This window comes from Triticum urartu, chromosome 4A (genome assembly GCF_056163025.1).
Source record: "Triticum urartu cultivar PI428250 chromosome 4A, HENAU_Tu73, whole genome shotgun sequence".
Classification (NCBI taxonomy): Eukaryota; Viridiplantae; Streptophyta; class Magnoliopsida; order Poales; family Poaceae; genus Triticum; species Triticum urartu.
Window position 1 is genome coordinate 430,880,333 of NC_141876.1, and position 19,245 is coordinate 430,899,577.

A 19,245-nucleotide genomic window follows, 5' to 3' on the forward strand; every position below is an offset into this window, starting at 1 on the left:
ATACTGCTTACCAGCATGTCACACTTTGGTTCGGCGGTATTGTTGGATGAAGCGGCCCGGACCGACATTACGCGTATGCTTACGCGAGACTGGTTTTACCGCCGTGCTATGCACACAGGTGACTAGCGGGTGTCAGTTTCTCCAACTTTAGTTGAACCGAGTGTGGCTACGCCCGGTCCTTGAGAAGGTTAAAACAACACTAACTTGACAAACTATCGTTGTGGTTTTGATGCGTAGGTAAGAACGGTTCTTGCTCAGCCCGTAGCAGCCACGTAAAACTTGCAACAACAAAGTAGAGGACGTCTAACTTGTTTTTGCAGGGCATGTTGTGATGTGATATGGTCAAGACGTGATGAGATATAAGTTGTTGTATAAGATGATCATGTTTTGTTGAAGTTATCGGCAACTGGCAGAAGCCTTATGGTTGTCTCTTTATTGCATAAGATGCAAGCGCCAAATAATTGCTTTACTTTATCGCTATGCGATAGCAATAGTTGCAAGAGCAGTAGTTGGCGAGATGACCATGTGACGACACATTGATATAGATCAAGATGATGGAGATCATGGTGTCATGCCGGTGACGATGGAAATCATGATGATACTTTGGAGATGGAGATCAAAGGCACAAGATGATGATGGCCATATCATGTCACATATTTTGATTGCATGTGATGTTTATCTTTTATACATCTTATTTTTCTTAGTTCGATGGTAGCTTTATAAGATGATCTCTCACTAATTATCAAGGTACAAGTGTTCTCCCTGAGTATGCACCATTGCGAAAGTTCTTCGTGCTGAGACACCACGTGATGATCGGGTGTGATAGGCTCTATGTTCAAATACAATGGGTGCAAAACAGTTGCACACGCGGAATACTCAGGTTAAACTTGACGAGCCTAGCATATAACAGATATGGCCTCGGAACACGGAGACCGAAAGGTCGAGCGTGAATCATATAGTAGATATGATCAACATAGTGATGTTCACCATTGAAACTACTCCATCTCACGTGATGATCGGACATGGTTTAGTTGATATGGATCACGTGATCACTTAGAAGATTAGAGGGATGTCTGTCTAAGTGGGAGTTCTTAAGTAATATGATTAATTGAACTTTAATTTATCATGAACTTAGTCCTCATAGTCTTAGCATATCTATGTTGTAGATCAATAGCTCGCGTTTAGCTCCCCTGTTTTATTTTTGATATGTTCCTAGAGAAAACTAAGTTGAAAGATGTTAGTAGCAATGATGCGGATTGGATCCGTGATCTGAGGTTTATCCTCATTGCTGCATAGAAGAATTATGTCTTTGATGCACCGCTAGGTGACAAACCTATTGCAGGAGCAGATGCAGATGTTATGAACATTTGGCTAGCTCAATATGATGACTACTTGATAGTTTAGTGCACCATGCTTAACGGCTTAGAATCGGGACTTCAAAGACGTTTTGAATGTCATGGACCATATGAGATGTTCCAGGAGTTGAAGTTAATATTTCAAGAAAATACCCGAGTTGAGAGATATGAAGTCTCCAACAAGTTCTATAGCTAAAAGATGGAGGAGAATAGCTCAAGCAGTGAGCATGTGCTCAGATTGTCTGGGTACTACAATCGCTTGAATGAAGTGGGAGTTAATCTTGCAGATAAAATAGTGATTGACAGAATTCTCTAGTCACCATCACCAAGTTAGTAGAACTTCATGATGAACTATAATATGCAAGGGATAACAGAAACGATTCCCAAGCTCTTTGTGATGCTGAAATCGACGAAGGTAGAAATCAAGAAAAGCATCAAGTGTTGATGGTAAACAAAACCACTAGTTTCAAGTAAAGGGACAAAAGGCAGAAAGGGGAACTTCAAGAAGAACGGCAAGCAAGTTGCTGCTCAAGTGAAAAACCCAAGTCTGGACCTAAGCCTGAAACTGAGTGCTTCTACTGCAAAGGGATTGGTCATTGGAAGCGGAACTACCCCAAGTAATTGGCGGATAAGAAGGATGGCAAAGTGAACATAGGTATATTTGATATACATATTATTGATGTGTACTTTACTAGTGTTTATAGCAACCCCTCAGTATTTGATACTAGTTCAGTTGCTAAGAGTAGTAACTCGAAACGGGAGTTGGAGAATGAACAAAGACTAGTTAAGGGTGAAGTGACAATGTGTGTTGGAAGTGGTTCCAAGATTGATATGATCATCATCGCACACTCCCTATACTTTCGGGATTAGTGTTGAACCTAAATAAGTGTTATTTGGTGTTTGCGTTGAGCATGAATATGATTTGATCATGTTTATTGCAATACGGTTATTCATTTAAGTAAGAGAATAAATTGTTGTTCTGTTTACATATATGGTTACACACCCAATGAAAATGGTTCATTGGATCTCGATCGTAGTGATACACATATTCATAATATTGAAACCAAAAGATGCAAAGTTAATAATGATAGTGCAACTTATTTGTGGCACTGCCATTTAGGTCATATTGGTGTAAAGCGCATGAAGAAACTCCATGCTGATGGACTTTTGGAATCACTTGATTATGAATCAGTTGATGCTTGCAAACCATGCCTCATGGGCAAGATGACTAAGACTCCGTTCTCCGGAACAATGCAGCAAGCAACAGATTTGTTGGAAATCATACATACTGATGTATGTGGTCCGATGAATATTGAGGCTCGTGGCAGGTATCATTATTTTCTGATCTTCACAGATGATTTGGGCATATATGAGTATATCTACTTGATGAAACACAAGTCTGAAACATTTGAAAAGTTCAAAGAATTTTACAGTGAAGTGGAGAATCATCATAACAAAAATAAAAGTTTCTACGATATGATCGCAGAAGTAAAATATTTGAGTTACGAGTTTGGTCTTCAGTTAAAAACAATGTGAAATAGTTTCACTACTCACGCTACCTGGAACACCACAGCATAATGGTGTGTCCGAACGTCATAACCGTACTTTATTAGATATGGTGCGATCTATGATGTCTCTTACCGATCTACCACTATCGTTTTGGGGTTATGCATTAGAGATAGCTGCATTCACGTTAAATAGGGCACCATCTAAATCCGTTGAGACGGCACCGTATGAACTATGGTTTGGCAAGAAACCTAAGCTGTCGTTTCTTAAAGTTTGAGGTTGCAATGCTTATGTGAAAAAGTTTCAACCTGATAAGCTCTAACCCAAATCGGAGAAGTGTGTCTTCATAGGATACCCAAAAGAAAATGTTGGGTACACCTTCTATCACAGATCCGAAGGCAATATATTCGTTGCTTTGAATGGATCCTTTCTAGAAAAGGAGTTTCTCTCGAAAGAAGTGAGTGGGAGGAAAGTAGAACTTGATGAGGTAACTATACCTGCTCCCTTATTGGAAAGTAGTTCATCACAGAAATCTGTTCCTGTGACTACTACACCGATTAGTGAGGAAGCTAATGATGATGATCATGTAACTTCAGATCAAGTTACTACCGAACCTCGTAGGTAAACCAGAGTGAGATCCGCACCAGAGTGGTATGGTAATCCTGTTCTGGAAGTCATGTTACTAGACCATGACGAACTTGCGAACTATGAGGAAGCGATGATGAGCCCAGATTCCGCGAAATGGTTTGAGGCCATGAAATCTGAGATGAGATCCATGTATGAGAACAAAGTATGGACTTTGATTGACTTGCCCAATGATCAGCGAGCCATTGAGATTAAATGGATCTTCAAGAGGAAGATGGACGTTGATAGTAGTGTTACTATCTACAAAGCTAGAATTGTCGCAAAAGGTTTTCGACAAGTCCAAGGTGTTGACTACGATGAGAGTTTCTCACTCGTATCTATGCTTAAGTCTGTCTGAATGATGTTAGCAATTGCCGCATTTTATGAAATCTGGCAAATGGATAAACAAAATTGCATTCCTTAATGGATTTATTAAAGAAGAGTTGTATATGATGCAACCAGAAGATTTTGTCAATCCTAAAGGTACTAACAAAATATGCAAGCTCCAGCGATCCATCTATGGACTGGTGCAAGCATCTCGGAGTTGGAATATACGCTTTGATAAGTTGATCAAAGCATATAGTTTTATAGAGACTTGCGGTGAAGCCTGTATTTACAAGAAAGTGAGTGGGAGCACTACAGCATTTCTGATAAGTATATGTGTATGACATATTGTTGATCGGAAATAATGTAGAATTATTCTGCAAAGCATAAAGGAGTGTTTGAAAGGAGTTTTTCAAAGAAAGACCTCGGTGAAGCTGCTTACATATTGAGCATCAAGATCTATAGAGATAGATCAAGACGCTTGATAAGTTTTTCAATGAGTACATACCTTGACAAGATTTTGAAGTAGTTCAAAATGGAACAGTCAAAGAAGGAGTTCTTGCCTGTGTTATAAAGGTGTGAAGTTGAGGACTCAAAACCCAACCACGGCAGAAGATAGAGAGAGAATGAAAGTCATTCCCTATGCCTCAGCCATAGGTTCTATAAAGTATGCCATGTTGTGTACCAGACCTATTGTATACCCTGCCCTGAGTTTGGCAAGGGAGTACAATAGTGATCTAGGAGTAGATCACTGGACATTGGTCAAAATTATCCTTAGTGGAATAAGGATATGTTTCTCGATTATGGAGGTGACAAAAGGTTCGTCGTAAAGGGTTACATCAATGCAAGTTTTGACACTGATCCAGATGACTCTAAGTCTCAATCTGGATACATATTGAAAGTGGGAGCAATTAGCTAGAGTAACTCCATGTAGAGCATTGTTGACATAGAAATTTGCAAAATACTTACGGATCTGAATGTGGCAGACCCATTGACTAAACTTCTCTCACAAGCAAAACATGATCACACCTCAGTACTCTTTGGGTGTTAATCACATAGCGATGTGAACTAGATTATTGACTCTAGTAAACCCTTTGGGTGTTGGTCACATGTCGATGTGAACTATGGGTGTTAATCACATGGTGATGTGAACTATTGATGTTAAATCACATGGCGATGTGAACTAGATTATTGACTCTAGTGCAAGTGGGAGACTGAAGGAAATATGCCCTAGAGACAATAATAAAGTTATTATTTATTTTCTTATATCATGATAAATGTTTATTATTCATGCTAGAATTGTATTAACCGGAAACATAATACATGTGTGAATACATAGACAAACAGAGTGTCACTAGTATGCCTCTACTTGACTAGCTCGTTGATCAAAGATGGTTATGTTTCCTAACCATAGACATGAGTTGTCATTTGATTAACGGGATCACATCATTAGGAGAATGATGAGATTGACTTGACCCATTCCGTTAGCATAGCACTTGATTGTTTAGTTTGTTGCTATTGCTTTCTCTTGACTTATACATGTTCCTATGACTATGAGATTATGCAACTCCCGTTTACCGGAGGAACACTTTGTGTGCCACCAAACGTCACAATGTAACTGGGTGATTATAAAGGTGCTCTACAGGTGTCTCCGAAGGTACTTGTTGGGTTGACGTATTTCGAGATTAGGATTTGTCACTCCGATTGTCAGAGAGGTATCTCTGGGCCCTCTCGGTAATGCACATCACTTAAGCCTTGCAAGCATTGCAACTAATGAGTTAGTTGCAGGATGATGTATTACGGAACGAGTAAAGAGACTTGCCAATAACGAGATTGAACTAGGTATTGAGATACCGACGATCGAATCTCGGGCAAGTAACATATCGATGACAAAGGGAACAACGTATGTTGTTATGCGGTCTGACCGATAAAGATCTTCGTAGAATATGTAGGAGCCAATATGAGCATCCAGGTTCCGCTATTGGTTATTGACCGGAGACGTGTCTCGATCATGTCTACATTGTTCTCGAACCCGTAGGGTCCGCACGCTTAACATTACGATGACAGTTTCATTATGAGTTTATATATTTTGATGTACCGAAGGTTGCTCGGAGTCCCGGATATGATCACGGACATGACGAGGAGTCTTGAAATGGTCGAGACATAAAGATCGATATATTAGACGGCTATATTCGGACACCGGAAGTGTTTCGGGTGATTTCGGAGAAAACGGAGTGCCGGAAGGGTTACCAGAACCCCCTGGGAAAGTATTGGGCCTTAGTGGGCCCGAGGGGAGAGAGAGGGCAGCAGCCCAGGAGGTGGCGCGCCCCCTCCCATGTGGAGTCCGAATTGGACTAGGGGAGGGGGGCGCGGCCCCTCTTTCCCTCTCCCTCTCCCTCTCTTTCCTTCACCCTTCTCTCTTCCTAGTTGGACTAGGAAAGGGGAGTCCTACTCCTACTAGGAGGAGGACTCCCCCCTCCTTGGCGCGCCCCAAGGGCCGGCCGGCCTCTCCCCCTTGCTCCTTTATATACAGGGGCAGGGGGGCACCTCTAGACACAACAAGTTGATCTTCGTGATCGTTCTCTTAGCCGTGTGCGGTGCCCCCCTCCACCATAATCCTTGATAATATTGTAGTGGTGCTTAGGTGAAGCCATGCGACGGTAGAACATCAAGATCGTCACCACGCCGTCGTGTTGACGGAACTCTTCCCCGACACTTTGCTGGATCGGAGTCTGGGGATCGTCATCGAGCTGAACGTGTGCTAGAACTCGGAGGTGTCATAGTTTCGGTGCTTGATCGGTCAGGCCGTGAAGACGTACGACTACATCAACCGCGTTGTGCTAACGCTTCCGCTTCCGGTCTACGAGGGTACGTAGACAACACTCTCCCCTCTCGTTGCTATGCATCACCATGATCTTGCGTGTGCGTAAGAATTTTTTTTGAAATTACTATGTTCCCCAACAAGTTCCTCCATCCAGGAGGTAGTTTTGCAATAATGCAACCCGCGACAAACTTATTCGGTAACTCACACTTTAGGAACTACAGCTCCTTAGCGATGCACTATAGATCACGAGCCTGGTCTAGTACAAAATGGTTATCAACCATCATGTAATCATGGAGCTGGTCCATGGCATATAGTTTGCTTCCAGCATCGGTTGCGCCGAACTTAACTTCGAGCGCATCCCACAAGTTTTTGGCAATGAATATATGCGTCAACTAACTTGTCTTCAATCACACTCAGAACTGCTCCGACAAAATGGTTGTTGCCTCCCTTAATCCCTTCTCTTGTTCAGGAGATCGTTTCCGTGGGAGACACATCACCAACCCAGAGCACGTTCATCACTGTGAGCCACAATGCGGTCCTTGTCTGTCAACGCTTAAAATGCGTTCTGATAAACTTTTTCGGTTTCAGAGTAGCTGCAAAGCCTTGAATAAAAAAAGTGCCTAAAGTAAGGTTTTTGGATTGTTGGAAAGATCAACACATTTTTTATTAGACCAATCCACAAGTAAACGGTGAGCATGGCAAATACGATATGCAACTCATACCGATACCTAAGCATGTGAGCACGTACAGTATATAGAATCGAAGCATCTATGAACACAACATATACGGCTAGTGCATGAATAAGTAAACGAGGGATGAACAGATTATACCCGCCGGTTGGCCAGGCTAACGCGGCGGCAGCATCAGCCTCTGCATCGTCCATGGCCTTCTTCTTAGCGGCGGCGTCTTCGACCATGGTGTCGATGCAGGGGAAGTAGTGGAAGCAGAGGAGGATGAAGATGGGGGCGGATCGAGCAGTCGCGTCGAGACGCTCCTCAAAAACCTTATTGCCATTCTCCCGGGCAGGATCTCGAACGGCAGGGTTCTGGAGGCACCTACTCTCTCGACCAACCGTGCATGTGGTCGTCGGGATGGGATCGCCAGAAGTGGCAGGCGGAAGAGGAGGAGCGCGCGTGTGCAACTTCTTTTTCCAAGCTCGCAATGGCATGTGGTAGAGCACTTATAAAGAGGTCCCACTCTCACTCCATTAGCAATATGGTACTAAATTTCTCATCACTTATCATGCATCTAAATGGGCCTTAGAGATTAATTAGGGATTATTGTCCTATATGACGAAAGCCCATCTATAATCCAACAGGTCAACTGTTGAGCTGGATTGCCTAAAAAAACTGTTGAGCTGGAGCTATCAGCATATGATCACTTCATTTGGGAGACAATATATTATGGATAGATCAAGTACCATTTGCACACAATTTCGGACAAATTAATTAGCATGCACGTCACATGGAACAAGCTAACCACACTGCCCCTATGTGCTGGACAAATGGCGACATGGCAGACCATGAGTGTTGTTTCCTCTCGGAACCCGCCGGCTAATTGATAATTCCATATACGAAACGCCATGGCGAGATCGCTACAATGAAAACTGGAGTAGCTAAGATTGCAAAGGCAGCATTTGCTGTCAACGCGGAAAATACGGGTTATTACCATTGCTCAAGCGGTGTGTCTTGTGTCCTGTGCGCCATTTCGGGCACATGCACCTACCATTTTTACATGTGCACAACTACTTGCAATCAGCAGGACTACAGGAGCATATTCTTCTATGGCAGGCATTCACAAAGACTCCAACACCAGCCGGCGCCAGTCGCCCTCGCCGAAACAACGGAACCTCCAAACCCAACACATCATCGCCTCTCTGATTTAACCAGGGGTGGTGCAGCGTCATAGTCATACATAGAGTAGTCGAGCGCGTAGAGTGCAGCCGCTAGCGCATGCATGCCTCTTCCGTCCTCGGCGATGGCGGAGGAGCACGGCGGCGGCCAGCATGAGCAGCAAGTGTCGGCCGAGAGGCGAGCACGGCAGAAGCTGCTGTTCGCCGTCCCGATCATCCCGATCGTCATGTTCATCGTCGCGCCGTGCGCGCTCTTCTTGTTCACGGCCGACCTGGCGCTCCCACGCATCCGCATCGAGTACGCCCCGCGCGACGGCGACCGTGACGCTCCGGCCAGTGCGCTAGCGACGGCGGTGGCGGTTGTTCCCAGCGAGGAGCAACAGCAGCTCCCGCCGCTGCGCCAGCTGACCGACCGGCCGTACTCGCTCGGCCCGAACGTGTCCGACTACGACGCCCGCAGAGCGGCTTGGCTCGCCGCGCACCCTCGGTTCCCGGCCTTGGTCGCGCCGGAGCGGCCCCGGGTGCTCGTGGTCACCGGCTCGTCGCCGCGCCGGTGCAAGGACCCGGAGGGCGACCACGTGCTCCTCCGGGCGTTCAAGAACAAGGCGGACTACTGCCGCGTCCACGGCTTCGACATCTTCTACAGCAACGCGGTGCTGGACGCCGAGATGAACGGGTTCTGGACGAAGCTGCCGCTGCTGCGCGCGCTCATGGTAGCGCACCCCGAGGTGGAGCTCCTCTGGTGGGTGGACTCGGACGTGGTGTTCACGGACATGCTGTTCGAGCCGCCGTGGGGCAAGTACGCGCGGCACAACCTGCTGCTCCACGGCTGGGACGACGCGGTGTACGGCGCCAAGAACTGGCTGGGCACCAACGCCGGCAGCTTCGTGATCCGCAACTGTCAGTGGTCGCTGGACCTCCTGGACGCGTGGGCGCGCATGGGGCCGCGCGGCCCGGTGCGCGACAGGTACGGGAGGGTCTTCGCGGCGGCGCTGTCCAACCGGGCGGCCTACGAGGCCGACGACCAGTCGGCGCTGGTGTACCTGCTGGTGACGGAGCGCGGCAGGTGGGGCGGCAAGGTGTTCCTGGAGAGCTCCTACCTCCTGCACGGGTTCTGGGAGGGGATCGTGGACCGGTACGAGGAGATGCGGAGCAAGGGGCGGCCGGGGCTCGGCGACGACCGCTGGCCGCTCGTGACGCACTTCGTCGGGTGCAAGCCGTGCGGGGAGCAGAGCGCGAGCTATGGGGCCGTGCGGTGCCGTCAGGGCATGGAGCGCGCGCTCAACTTCGCCGACGACCAGATACTCGGCCTCTACGGGTTCCAGCACGAGTCGCTCAACACCACGGCCGTGCGGCGCGTCAGGAACGACACCGGGCGGCCGCTGGACGCCGACGACGAGCAGATCGGCCGCCTCCTGCACCCAGAGTTCAGGGCCGCCAAACCCTAGTGTCTAGTGATCAACTCGATCCTTGGATTGGTTTGGATATGAACGTGCAGAGATCAAAACACGCAACACGTCCTACTTTACAGACAAGATTTTTCTATGACTATGTAAGATGTAGCTGTAGCCACCATTGTGAAATGTAAGTCATGTCAGTAGCATTCAAATGGATGCTGCTGCGTTCACTCGTACGCATGCTTCATTCTTCATCTCCAGCAAGAGCAACAGAAAGCTTACAGCTTATTTCAGACGGCAATGCAAAAAAGAAAAAAAGAAAAAACTACTACTTTGGTAAGCAGAGTGGCACTATGAATACTGTAAGTACTGATACTATGAAGTACAATACAAGAAAATACTGTATATGGTCGCCTCCATGCATCTGAACATGAGCAAAAAAAATGGCACCTTATCCCAGACACCGAACCTGACAAATCAAATTTTGTTTCAAGTCAGATCACTACCAGCACCTCCTTGCAATTGTAACACAATATTTGCAGGGGATTGACTGTAGCATGTAGAACTGGAATAAAGACTGTTCGATCACCATTCGCAACAGCAATATAAAATGAAAATATAGGCCAACAATCGATCATAGTTTCATTATATTGCCTCTCTGATCAACCACATTTCCGTTACATTACCTTCCCTAACTACCAAGATATAGACTAGAACATTCGTACTAGTAAAGTAGGAAACTAGCTCTGGTTTTTGCGCTTGACAGTTATTCCGCACCTTTCGCCACTCAAGATGTCCATTGTATTTGTCAGTGTAGTAAAGAAAATAATAGCCCCTCTTACTGTCAGTTGGGCACTGTCACAGTCTGCTGGTGCTAACAATACATGATAGACATGGTTTGTGTTCAGACACTTTCATCAACTTTATCCAATGATAATGACAAAAAGCTCAGTATGAAATCATCCAGGTCGCCTTCCAGGACTGAATCGGGATCAGACACTTCATAGTTTGTCCGGAGATCTTTGACCATACGGTATGGCTACAAAAAAGGAAAACATCAGTTTGATATTTGACCATATGAACAATGTAGTTGCATGGCAAAGTTTGTACGGTGCAGCTTCTTTCTTGATTCTCAATCAACAGCATGTGAGGACGCAAACAATGTAAAAGAGCTGATGAATGCAGCGGAGTAGATAAAGCAAGCTAAAGTTCTAAGTTTATCCTTGCCAAAGAAGTTAACCTAATCTTGTTAATCTTGAAAAATGGAAGCCTCACCTGTAGCACATACGATCTTATTTGGTTTCCCCAGCTTATTTCAGACAGTGATTGCGTGTGCTCTGCATTCATCTGCGCTTGACGGGTAATCTCAAGCTGGTCCAACCTAGATTGAAGCACCGCCATTGCTGATGCCCTATTCATATGTTGTGACCTGAATTTTTCTTAAACAAGTTAGTACACATATGTTCTACTCAAGCAAAGGATTCAGGAAGTCCCTATTGATTACCAGTTAAGAGATACTCCCTCCGTCCCGAATTACTCCTAGCAGAAATCAATAAAAATGGATGTATCTAGAACTAAAATACGTCTAGATACATCCATTTCTACAGCAAGTAATTCCCGACAGAGGGAGCATATGATAACAGTGCTGGTTATATTCAAAAGATTTATAACTATATTTTTCTTGAGCTATGATTAAATATTTGAATTCTAAACGCATGAAAACTACCTTTCATTTTGACAAGTTGCCGTTGTACCAGTTGGGATGTGCACAATTCTAACAGCACTTTCTGTGGTGTTGGCATGCTGGCCGCCAGGTCCACCAGAACGGAAGCGTTCTATCCGAAGATCCGATTCATTTATCTGGTATCGGCTAGAGGCCTCACCAAGAATAGGTATGACAGCGACAGCAGCAAAGGAAGTGTGCCGCCGCTTTCCACTGTCAAATGGAGAAATCCGCACTAATCTGTGAACTCCTATTTCAGATTTCGCATATCCAAATGCATACTCACCATCAACTTTGATAGTAGCCCTCTGGAATAGCAGGTATTCAGTATAAGATCAACAGTTTGCTAAAATCGGCCTCAAATGAAAAGTTAACAGACAGTAAAAATAAATGAGAGCTTAATGTGCACATGACTTGATTTCACATTCGTTTTCATCTCTAGAAATGGATAAAACTGACACTAATTATGCATTAAGTGGTGAACTGACCGGATTGAGTGGTGTGAAGTGATGAAAAAAATAAAACAAGCAAACCTTGATTCCTGCTAGTTCACCAGGTATTTCTTCTATTATAGTGACTCTGTATCCCCGTCTCTGAGCCCATGATCTGTACATGTTCATAACCATGGCAGCCCAATCCATGCTCTCAACGCCTCCGGCTCCTGCTTGGACCTGGTTATGGGATCATGCAAGGAATGCCACAAATAACATCACTATGAAGCTTAAAAGAAACATTACTGTTCCAATTTTTCGGGCTAATGTACAGACTACAGAGTTATAGAGTGAGCACTGCACTAAGAAATAAGAATTGCTTAAGATAATGTGAAGAGCATACCTCAATGAAGCAAGGGTAAACGTCATTATCTCCAGAAAGCAATGCATTGAGTTCTTTCTCCTTTGCATCTCTTCTCATATCGGCCAATGCTCGCATGGATTCCTGCACAGGACAGTTAACCGGGCCATAAAATAAGCAGCTAGTTTGCACCATGAGGGGTTCCAGCAAAGATCCATGTAAGTGTGTTTGGAGCTCAATACAATGTAATTATGTAAAAGAAGCAATGTATTCACCGTCTCGAGTTCATTGTCACCCTCTTCACGTGCAAGCCTCAACATGTCGATGTGCTCCATCAATTGTTGCTCGAATTGGTTCACTGACTTAATCTTGCCCATGAGCTCGCCTTGTTCACGACTAACATTCCCAGCAAAAACTGGATCCTCCCAGAGGTCTGGCTTCTCCAATACCACAGCCAACTGCTTCGACCTCTCCAGTAACCATTTCCACTGCAAAAATTAAAACCCAATTCAAGAAGCTTACAGCGGTAAGTACACACAAACACATTCCAACACCTATCCACAGCCACTCTACCAGCAACTATGCAAAAATGTGTAAGTCCCCACAAACATATTCCAACACCTGATCCTGCGCCACCCTGCCTGGAACTATGCAAAAATGTGCTTGAACAGAGATCGCTGCACGAGCACACACACATACGCGTGCACCTGAGAACGAACGGTAGGTGTTTGTCGATATGCCCGAGAGAAACAAGCACATCAGATGCACATCCCAACACTACAAATCAATAACACCCAACGCCCTGATCAATTTGGAGTACGGAAGACAGAGAGCAACAAGTGTCGTACAAGATTGGACCTTGAGACGCTTCTTAATGAGCCTGATGGACTGCGCGACGGCGGCGGCGTGGCTGCGCCAGTCGCTCTCGGCCTCGGCGAGGATCGTCCAGCCCTTGTCGGCAATAGAGTCCACAGTCAGGCCGTCAACCGTCCTCGGCGCCTCCACCACCGGCGCCGGCGAAGAGAACCACCGAGTCGGCTCGAGGAGGGGGCGTGATCTGGCGGTGGCAGGAAGGCCGTGAGTGGGTCCCAGAAGGGAGGACATGGCAGCTCCATGTGTGAGGAGGTGGTGGGTAGGATTCGGCGTCCTGGAGCGGAGGTGGGAGAGGAGGACCGCGGCCGTTGATCTGGTTATGAGGCGGGAAGCCATTCCCGTCTACTCCGACGCTGGCTGCCGGGGGAGGGAGGAGCTCGTAGTATGTCTTATGTTGGATGAACCGGAATAACGGAAGACGTTTTCGCTGTGCAGAAGGCGCCTCACGATGGAAAATGTGTTTTGGCCAAAGAAAAAAACAGCGCCGTATTTCGCTGTGCGTCACTATCTAGAAGAAACACGCTATATTTTAGCAAAGTTGCTCCCTATGGCTCTAAGAGCCCTTAAATTTCCTAAAAAAAAAGAGCCCTTAAAATCTGGAAACTGGTTTTACGGGTTGCAAACTCATCACGCGGAACAGATACACAAAACCGTACTGGATAATTCGAAAAATTATTTCACACCATTATTTGCTCAGTGGGATAATGCGTCAGTTCATCACAAACAAAATTCACAAACGAAGACGAGTTCATCAAACAAAATTCATACTATTTCCGGGAAAAAAAACATAGTTCATACTAACATATGAAAGGATTACGTACTAACGGAGACCTACCCCTAACCCTAGTTTACCGGAATTTCTTGCCACCGTGCTCACTCAACGTAGTTGAGGTAGTGCTTGACCGCGGACTTGCGCAACGCCCATGCGAGCTAGTGCTCCTTTCTTGGTGGCTTTTGAGACGGCCCTGAGCACCTTCTTTGTCGTTCGTCATCGTGCACTGTGCAGCAATGTGTTCGACGGCGGCAGCGCGACACCTGAGCACCATTTTGAAAAGGGTTGATGAGAGTGAAATCAGACTTCTTCCACAGGATAAAAGTTATCGTTGGAAATGATACTACCACGAAATTCTGAGAGGATACATGATTTTTTTTTGCGAATATGGAGGATACATGATTAGGGAAGACGTCTCTAGCTATCCAATATCCTTCTCTCTATAATATTGTTCAGCGTAGAGATGCTTACGTTGTAACAGTATTACAGTCCAACCCTCTCAATATTCAATTCAAGAGGACTTTAGCAGGGAACCGTTGGAAAGCTTGGCTCCATCTTATAAGAAGATTGATGGATGTAAACCTTTCTCAACAGCCAGACCAATTGCACTGAAAACCATAGTTTTAAAGAGCCGGCTATAGCCCCGCTATAGCTGTTTGAGGATGTTACCGCTAAATGATTTCATGTACAATTTGCCGCTATAGCCCAGCTATAGCTGACTAAGGGTTGCCGTTAAATGTCATAGCCCGCTATTTAAAACATTGCTGAAAACTAACCAAGAATGGAGTGTTTTCAGTAAAATTCATGTATTTGGATATTATCAACTCTGGCTCTATCCCTCGATCGATGAGTCAAAGTGCCTTAAAAATTAAAGTATTTATGTGGTTTGTCCATAAACAAGTCATTCTAATTAAGTACAATTTGGCAAAATGTAACTGGACATGATCTAGAAGATGTAGCTTCAGTGATCATGATGAATCTATCAAACTACTGCTATGTTGTATTTTATCAGACTAGTCGGTGACCCTAGGATTAAAACAATGATATTCGTCCGATCTAGTAGGAACGAGTCAGGCGTTGAATTGTCTCTTTCCTCCACTAATTACGTGCTTCTGGTAACTGATCCCGTAGCATGTCCTCTCCTGCCGCTAACCTCTCTGTCCGCCACTAATTATGCGCTGAGTACGTTAATTGATCCTTCCCCGGTCAAGGAAGCATGAGCATGACAGTGAATATTTGCTTCCAGCTTCGTTTCTAATATTTGCTTCCAAACCTATATCCTAGTAACAAATTTTTTGTGCCGGAAGCACTGTTCCATCGACTAGAGAATTCATCCAACTAAACAGTGATTTGTTTCCTTCAAAATAAAAAAAGGTATTTTTCTGACTAATTTCAAAAGTATCAACCTGGTGCTTCCATCAACTATAAAATTGCTTCCAACCAACTAGTAATGAAATTGCAAAGAAAACAATCTTTTAGTATAAAGAAAAATTTTCTTCGCGAAGGAATCACGTGGAATCACAACATGAATGATGATGCATTATTAAAAAAAACATATATTCGCTTGTTTCAAAAGCATCAGTCTCGTGCTTCCGTCAACTATAAAATTGCTTCCAACCAAATAGTAATAAAATTGCATGTGACACGATATTTTCAAATAAAGAAAAAAATTTGCTTCGCAAAGAAATCACGTGGAATCACAACATGAATGATGACGCATTGTTAAAAAAAACATATTTCCGCTTGTTTCAAAAGCATCAGTCTCGTGCTTCCATCAACTATAAAATTGCTTTCAACCAAATAGTAATAAAATCGCATGTGACATGATATTCTTCAAATAAAGAAAATTTTGCTTCGCAAAGAAATCACATGGAAGCACAACATGAATGATGACGCATTGCTAGAAGAAAAGCATTTTTTTTGCTTGTTTCAAAAGCATCAATCTCGTGCTTCCATCACTTACAAAATTTCTTCCAACCAATTAGTAATTGCAATTGATACAATCTTGATGTATAATGAAAACAGTTGCTTCGCAAAGAAATCATGTGGAAGCACAATGAATGATGAAATTAATCACATCGAAGTAATGCTTCGAAACACAAATCGTGCTTCCTAATCTCTAGTTCCCCTCTATGCTCCATCCAACCATGTCCGACCTAGTCTTGATGACATTCATTTCTCCCACAAATCTATGGTGTCAACGTCGGCGAGCGTCGACGCCATTGAGGGGCCAACAATCTTGACATGTGGCCACTGAGTGTGTGACACGCTAATTTGCTTCCAAATTGATCTCACATCGGCATGGCATGTTCTTCCGCTGTTGACAACCCTGCAGAAATTACAAAATGAGTTGTTTGAATTGAGTTCGAACACAACGCCTACAAAACATTACGAAGCATGCAAATGAAGCAAGCTGAACACAGTGTAGAAGCGCATGTATGAAACATATGAAACAAACTATACACGGTCAAGAACTACAGTTTTTTTTGGAACATTGGTCAAGAACTACAGCTATGTATGTATGAAGGGAATTGTATGTCAGGTAGAAGCAATATAATACGTATCCATGGAAATTTGAAAGCATATACTCATACAATCTCAAAATAGTACCTGGTCCGTTTCAAAAAGAAATAAATAGTACCTGCATGGACGCAAAGAATTCGGCAAAAAGGAACATCCAAAAGGGATGCGTGCTGATTCTTATGGCTTCTGATCCTCCTGGCATGTAGTGATCCTCCGGGAGCATGGTTAGGCAACCACACCAGCGGCCACCTTGGCTGGAGATGAGCACCGCTGCATGTACGGAAGAGTGGCGCTCCGGCGCGGTGGATGGGACGGAAGTGGCCGGTGAAGTGGTCGTGCTGCTCGACGACGATGAGATGCAGGTGCGTGCAAGGCCGGGGGAGAAGAGGATCTGGGAGGTGCGTGGCTGGCGGGGAGTGGAATCGGGAGAGATATGAGGAGAGTAATTAGGCAGAAGTTCCGTGCGGGGTTTGTGGGTAGGTAGTTCCTGGCCGAGGGATTTTGTTTTCTAAAAACAATATCTGGAGCACAATATGTGACCATCAGATCTCTATTGAATCGACGGTCGTCGATTGGCCTGACGTTGGCCTCCTATCAGCCTACTGATAGTAAGTATTTCCCCATCTATCAAACACCTCTTTCTTGATGCGCATAGACCGCCATAGCTTGTTGAGCACGTCGAAGCTGGCCGCGTGTCTCGCTCGCCACTCCGGTAGAGCCGGGTGCGGTCCCGCCTTGCATCGATCTCCACGTCTGTCGTGCCTCGTGCTCATCGTCGCTAGAGGTGGAGACCGTCACCACGACGCAGTTGGAGCTTTCAGCCTCTGTGTTGTGGCAGGCATGCTTGCTCAACGGTGCATGGACGTGGGTGCCACAGCTTCCACCCGCATCGACGTGGCCTCCACGGCCGTGGCTGGATTCGTTGGCCATCGATCTACCAGAAACGGAGAAAAAGGAGAGGAGGAGCGAGAAAGTACTCGCCGGAATTGGCTAAGCCTAGCGGCGGAGGAGACGAAATGTGGATGATGGGAAGGGGGCTAACCCTAAATGTCCCCGATACCGCTCAGTAGAGGGGTGCATATCTGGGTCCCTCGATATTTTTTTCTGGACCGGGTTGATATGCGGTACCTGTTTGGACTGTAAAACAAGGTAAAAACCGCATATCGGCCGCAATTTTCTAGACCGGGGGGGGGGGGGGGGGCTTTAGTGGATCTGCTAGAGATGCTCTAAGTGCGCTGTTGGCGCTGCTAAATGTCGCTAAACACAATAATGTCAGTGTTATAGCATGCATGATGCACCCAACAGGAACACACCACAGGCTGCAGCCCATCAACCCACCTAGATCACTCTCACTCTCTCTAACACGCCCATCAAGACCTAACCCAGCCCGCCCAATCCTCTTTTCCTTAACCCAATCCCTAGTTTGATATGTCGTGAGCAAGGGTGGCGAAGGCGGAGGCGTCTCTTGACTGGCATCGCCTACGACGTATTGTGAGCGAAGGCGATAACGACAATTTGTGAGCACCAATAGCTTCTCGGCGACGGTTCTTCCCAAGCCAATGATAGTGTACAGGCCTCCAAGTCAAGTAAGCTAGTGACCATGTCAGCCATGCTGTTGGCACCGACAAGTCAGCCACTAAGTAGCCAACCTCTCTTCGTCCAGTCTCCAAGTAGCGGCGTCGGCGGCAGGCTATTCCTCGCCGCTGTCAGCCACCAAGTAGCCCACATCTCCTCATCCCGTCTCCAAGTAGCTGCTTCACGTGGTTGTTCGCGCTACAGCTGACGCCCATCACCCCAAGCTCCTCCTCCTTGTTGTGCCTGTTGGCTACGATGGCCTTGTCCTCGTGCTCGTTATGGATGCAGTATTTATAATCACACATGCACGCCTCGTTAAAACCTCACAAAAAAAGAAAGCATATTTCTCATCTTATGTCGATAGAGATGCCATATGACTGACATTCAAACATGTTATAATTGTGTGATCACTAAGATCACCGTCCAAAGGTGGATAAATTAATACATATGAGATGCCATGTGTTGAAATAAGAAACGTGAAACTATTTAGGTCTTAAGTCATGGTTATTGAGTTAGGGAGTGTGGTATTTATAGGTTTTGATTCTTCTAATCTACAACTTCTTCATCGAGTAAATTAATACAAATGGGTTACCATGTGTTGAAATAATGAAATAAAGTTAAGTTTATCAAATAAATTAATACAATGGGATACTATGTGTTGAAATAAATAAATTAAAATAAAGAACGTGGATCTATTTAGGTATGTGTCATGGTTATTAAGTTAGAAAGTGTGGTATTTAATCCTTTTGGTCTATGGCTTTCTTCCTCAATGATTGTTGCTGCTTTAGTTTGTTGGTCCTATATGCCTTAGCACAACAACTTTCTAACTTTCCACTACAAGTTATGTCCAGCTACAGCAAAGGAAGGATGATGATGTTGGCAACAACAACTTTCCGACTTTTTATTACAAGTTCTGTCCAGCTCCAGCAAAGAAAAGATGATGATGATGACATGCATTCAGCTTGCTTCAGTGCTTGTAGTCGCTCGCGATCTGGACGCGGTTGTAATTTTTATAATTACCCATTGATATTGTTTGTACTATCATAATTAAAATAAATAGATTGAAAGCTTTCATGCCAAACAAAAAAATGTCATAATTTTTTTC

General features: G+C 45.0%; 2 protein-coding genes across 3 annotated transcripts; one reads left to right on the forward strand and one right to left on the reverse strand.

The window, feature by feature from the left end:
* The first annotated feature begins 8,338 nt into the window (after window positions 1–8,338).
* Window positions 8,339–10,170, forward strand: LOC125551925 (putative glycosyltransferase 4). Its single transcript, XM_048715330.2, has one exon. It carries the CDS (start codon window positions 8,590–8,592, stop codon window positions 9,931–9,933), a length of 1,344 nt encoding a protein of 447 aa, XP_048571287.2. The 5' UTR covers window positions 8,339–8,589; the 3' UTR covers window positions 9,934–10,170.
* A 318-nt stretch (window positions 10,171–10,488) lies between these two features.
* On the reverse strand, window positions 10,489–13,665 carry LOC125551924 (Peptide chain release factor 2). Of its 2 annotated transcripts, none has more exons than XM_048715329.2 (7): window positions 13,256–13,665; window positions 12,673–12,885; window positions 12,440–12,541; window positions 12,139–12,276; window positions 11,609–11,913; window positions 11,158–11,311; window positions 10,489–10,921 (listed from the first exon to the last, which is right to left on the reverse strand). In XM_048715329.2, the coding sequence occupies exons 1-7, from the start codon at window positions 13,604–13,606 to the stop codon at window positions 10,787–10,789; spliced, it is 1,398 nt and encodes a 465-aa protein (XP_048571286.1). In that variant the 5' UTR covers window positions 13,607–13,665; the 3' UTR covers window positions 10,489–10,786. The 2 variants fall into 2 exon arrangements, with proteins under 2 accessions (XP_048571286.1, XP_087374644.1); XM_087518518.1 differs by lacking the exon at window positions 13,256–13,665 and adding an exon at window positions 13,019–13,156.
* Window positions 13,666–19,245: the final 5,580 nt, after the last annotated feature.

Excerpts from the sequence above, each read along its gene's own strand:
- LOC125551925 (XM_048715330.2), top strand. The coding sequence starts at position 8,590 with ATGCCTCTTCCGTCCTCGGCGATGGCGGAGGAGCACGGCGGCGGCCAG.
- LOC125551924 (XM_048715329.2), bottom strand. The coding sequence starts at position 13,606 with ATGGCTTCCCGCCTCATAACCAGATCAACGGCCGCGGTCCTCCTCTCC. Across the intron at positions 12,886-13,255 it reads TCATTAAGAAGCGTCTCAAG|TGGAAATGGTTACTGGAGAG; the intron begins GTCCAATCTTGT and ends TAATTTTTGCAG. Across the intron at positions 10,922-11,157 it reads TAAGATCGTATGTGCTACAG|CCATACCGTATGGTCAAAGA; the intron begins GTGAGGCTTCCA and ends CCTTTTTTGTAG.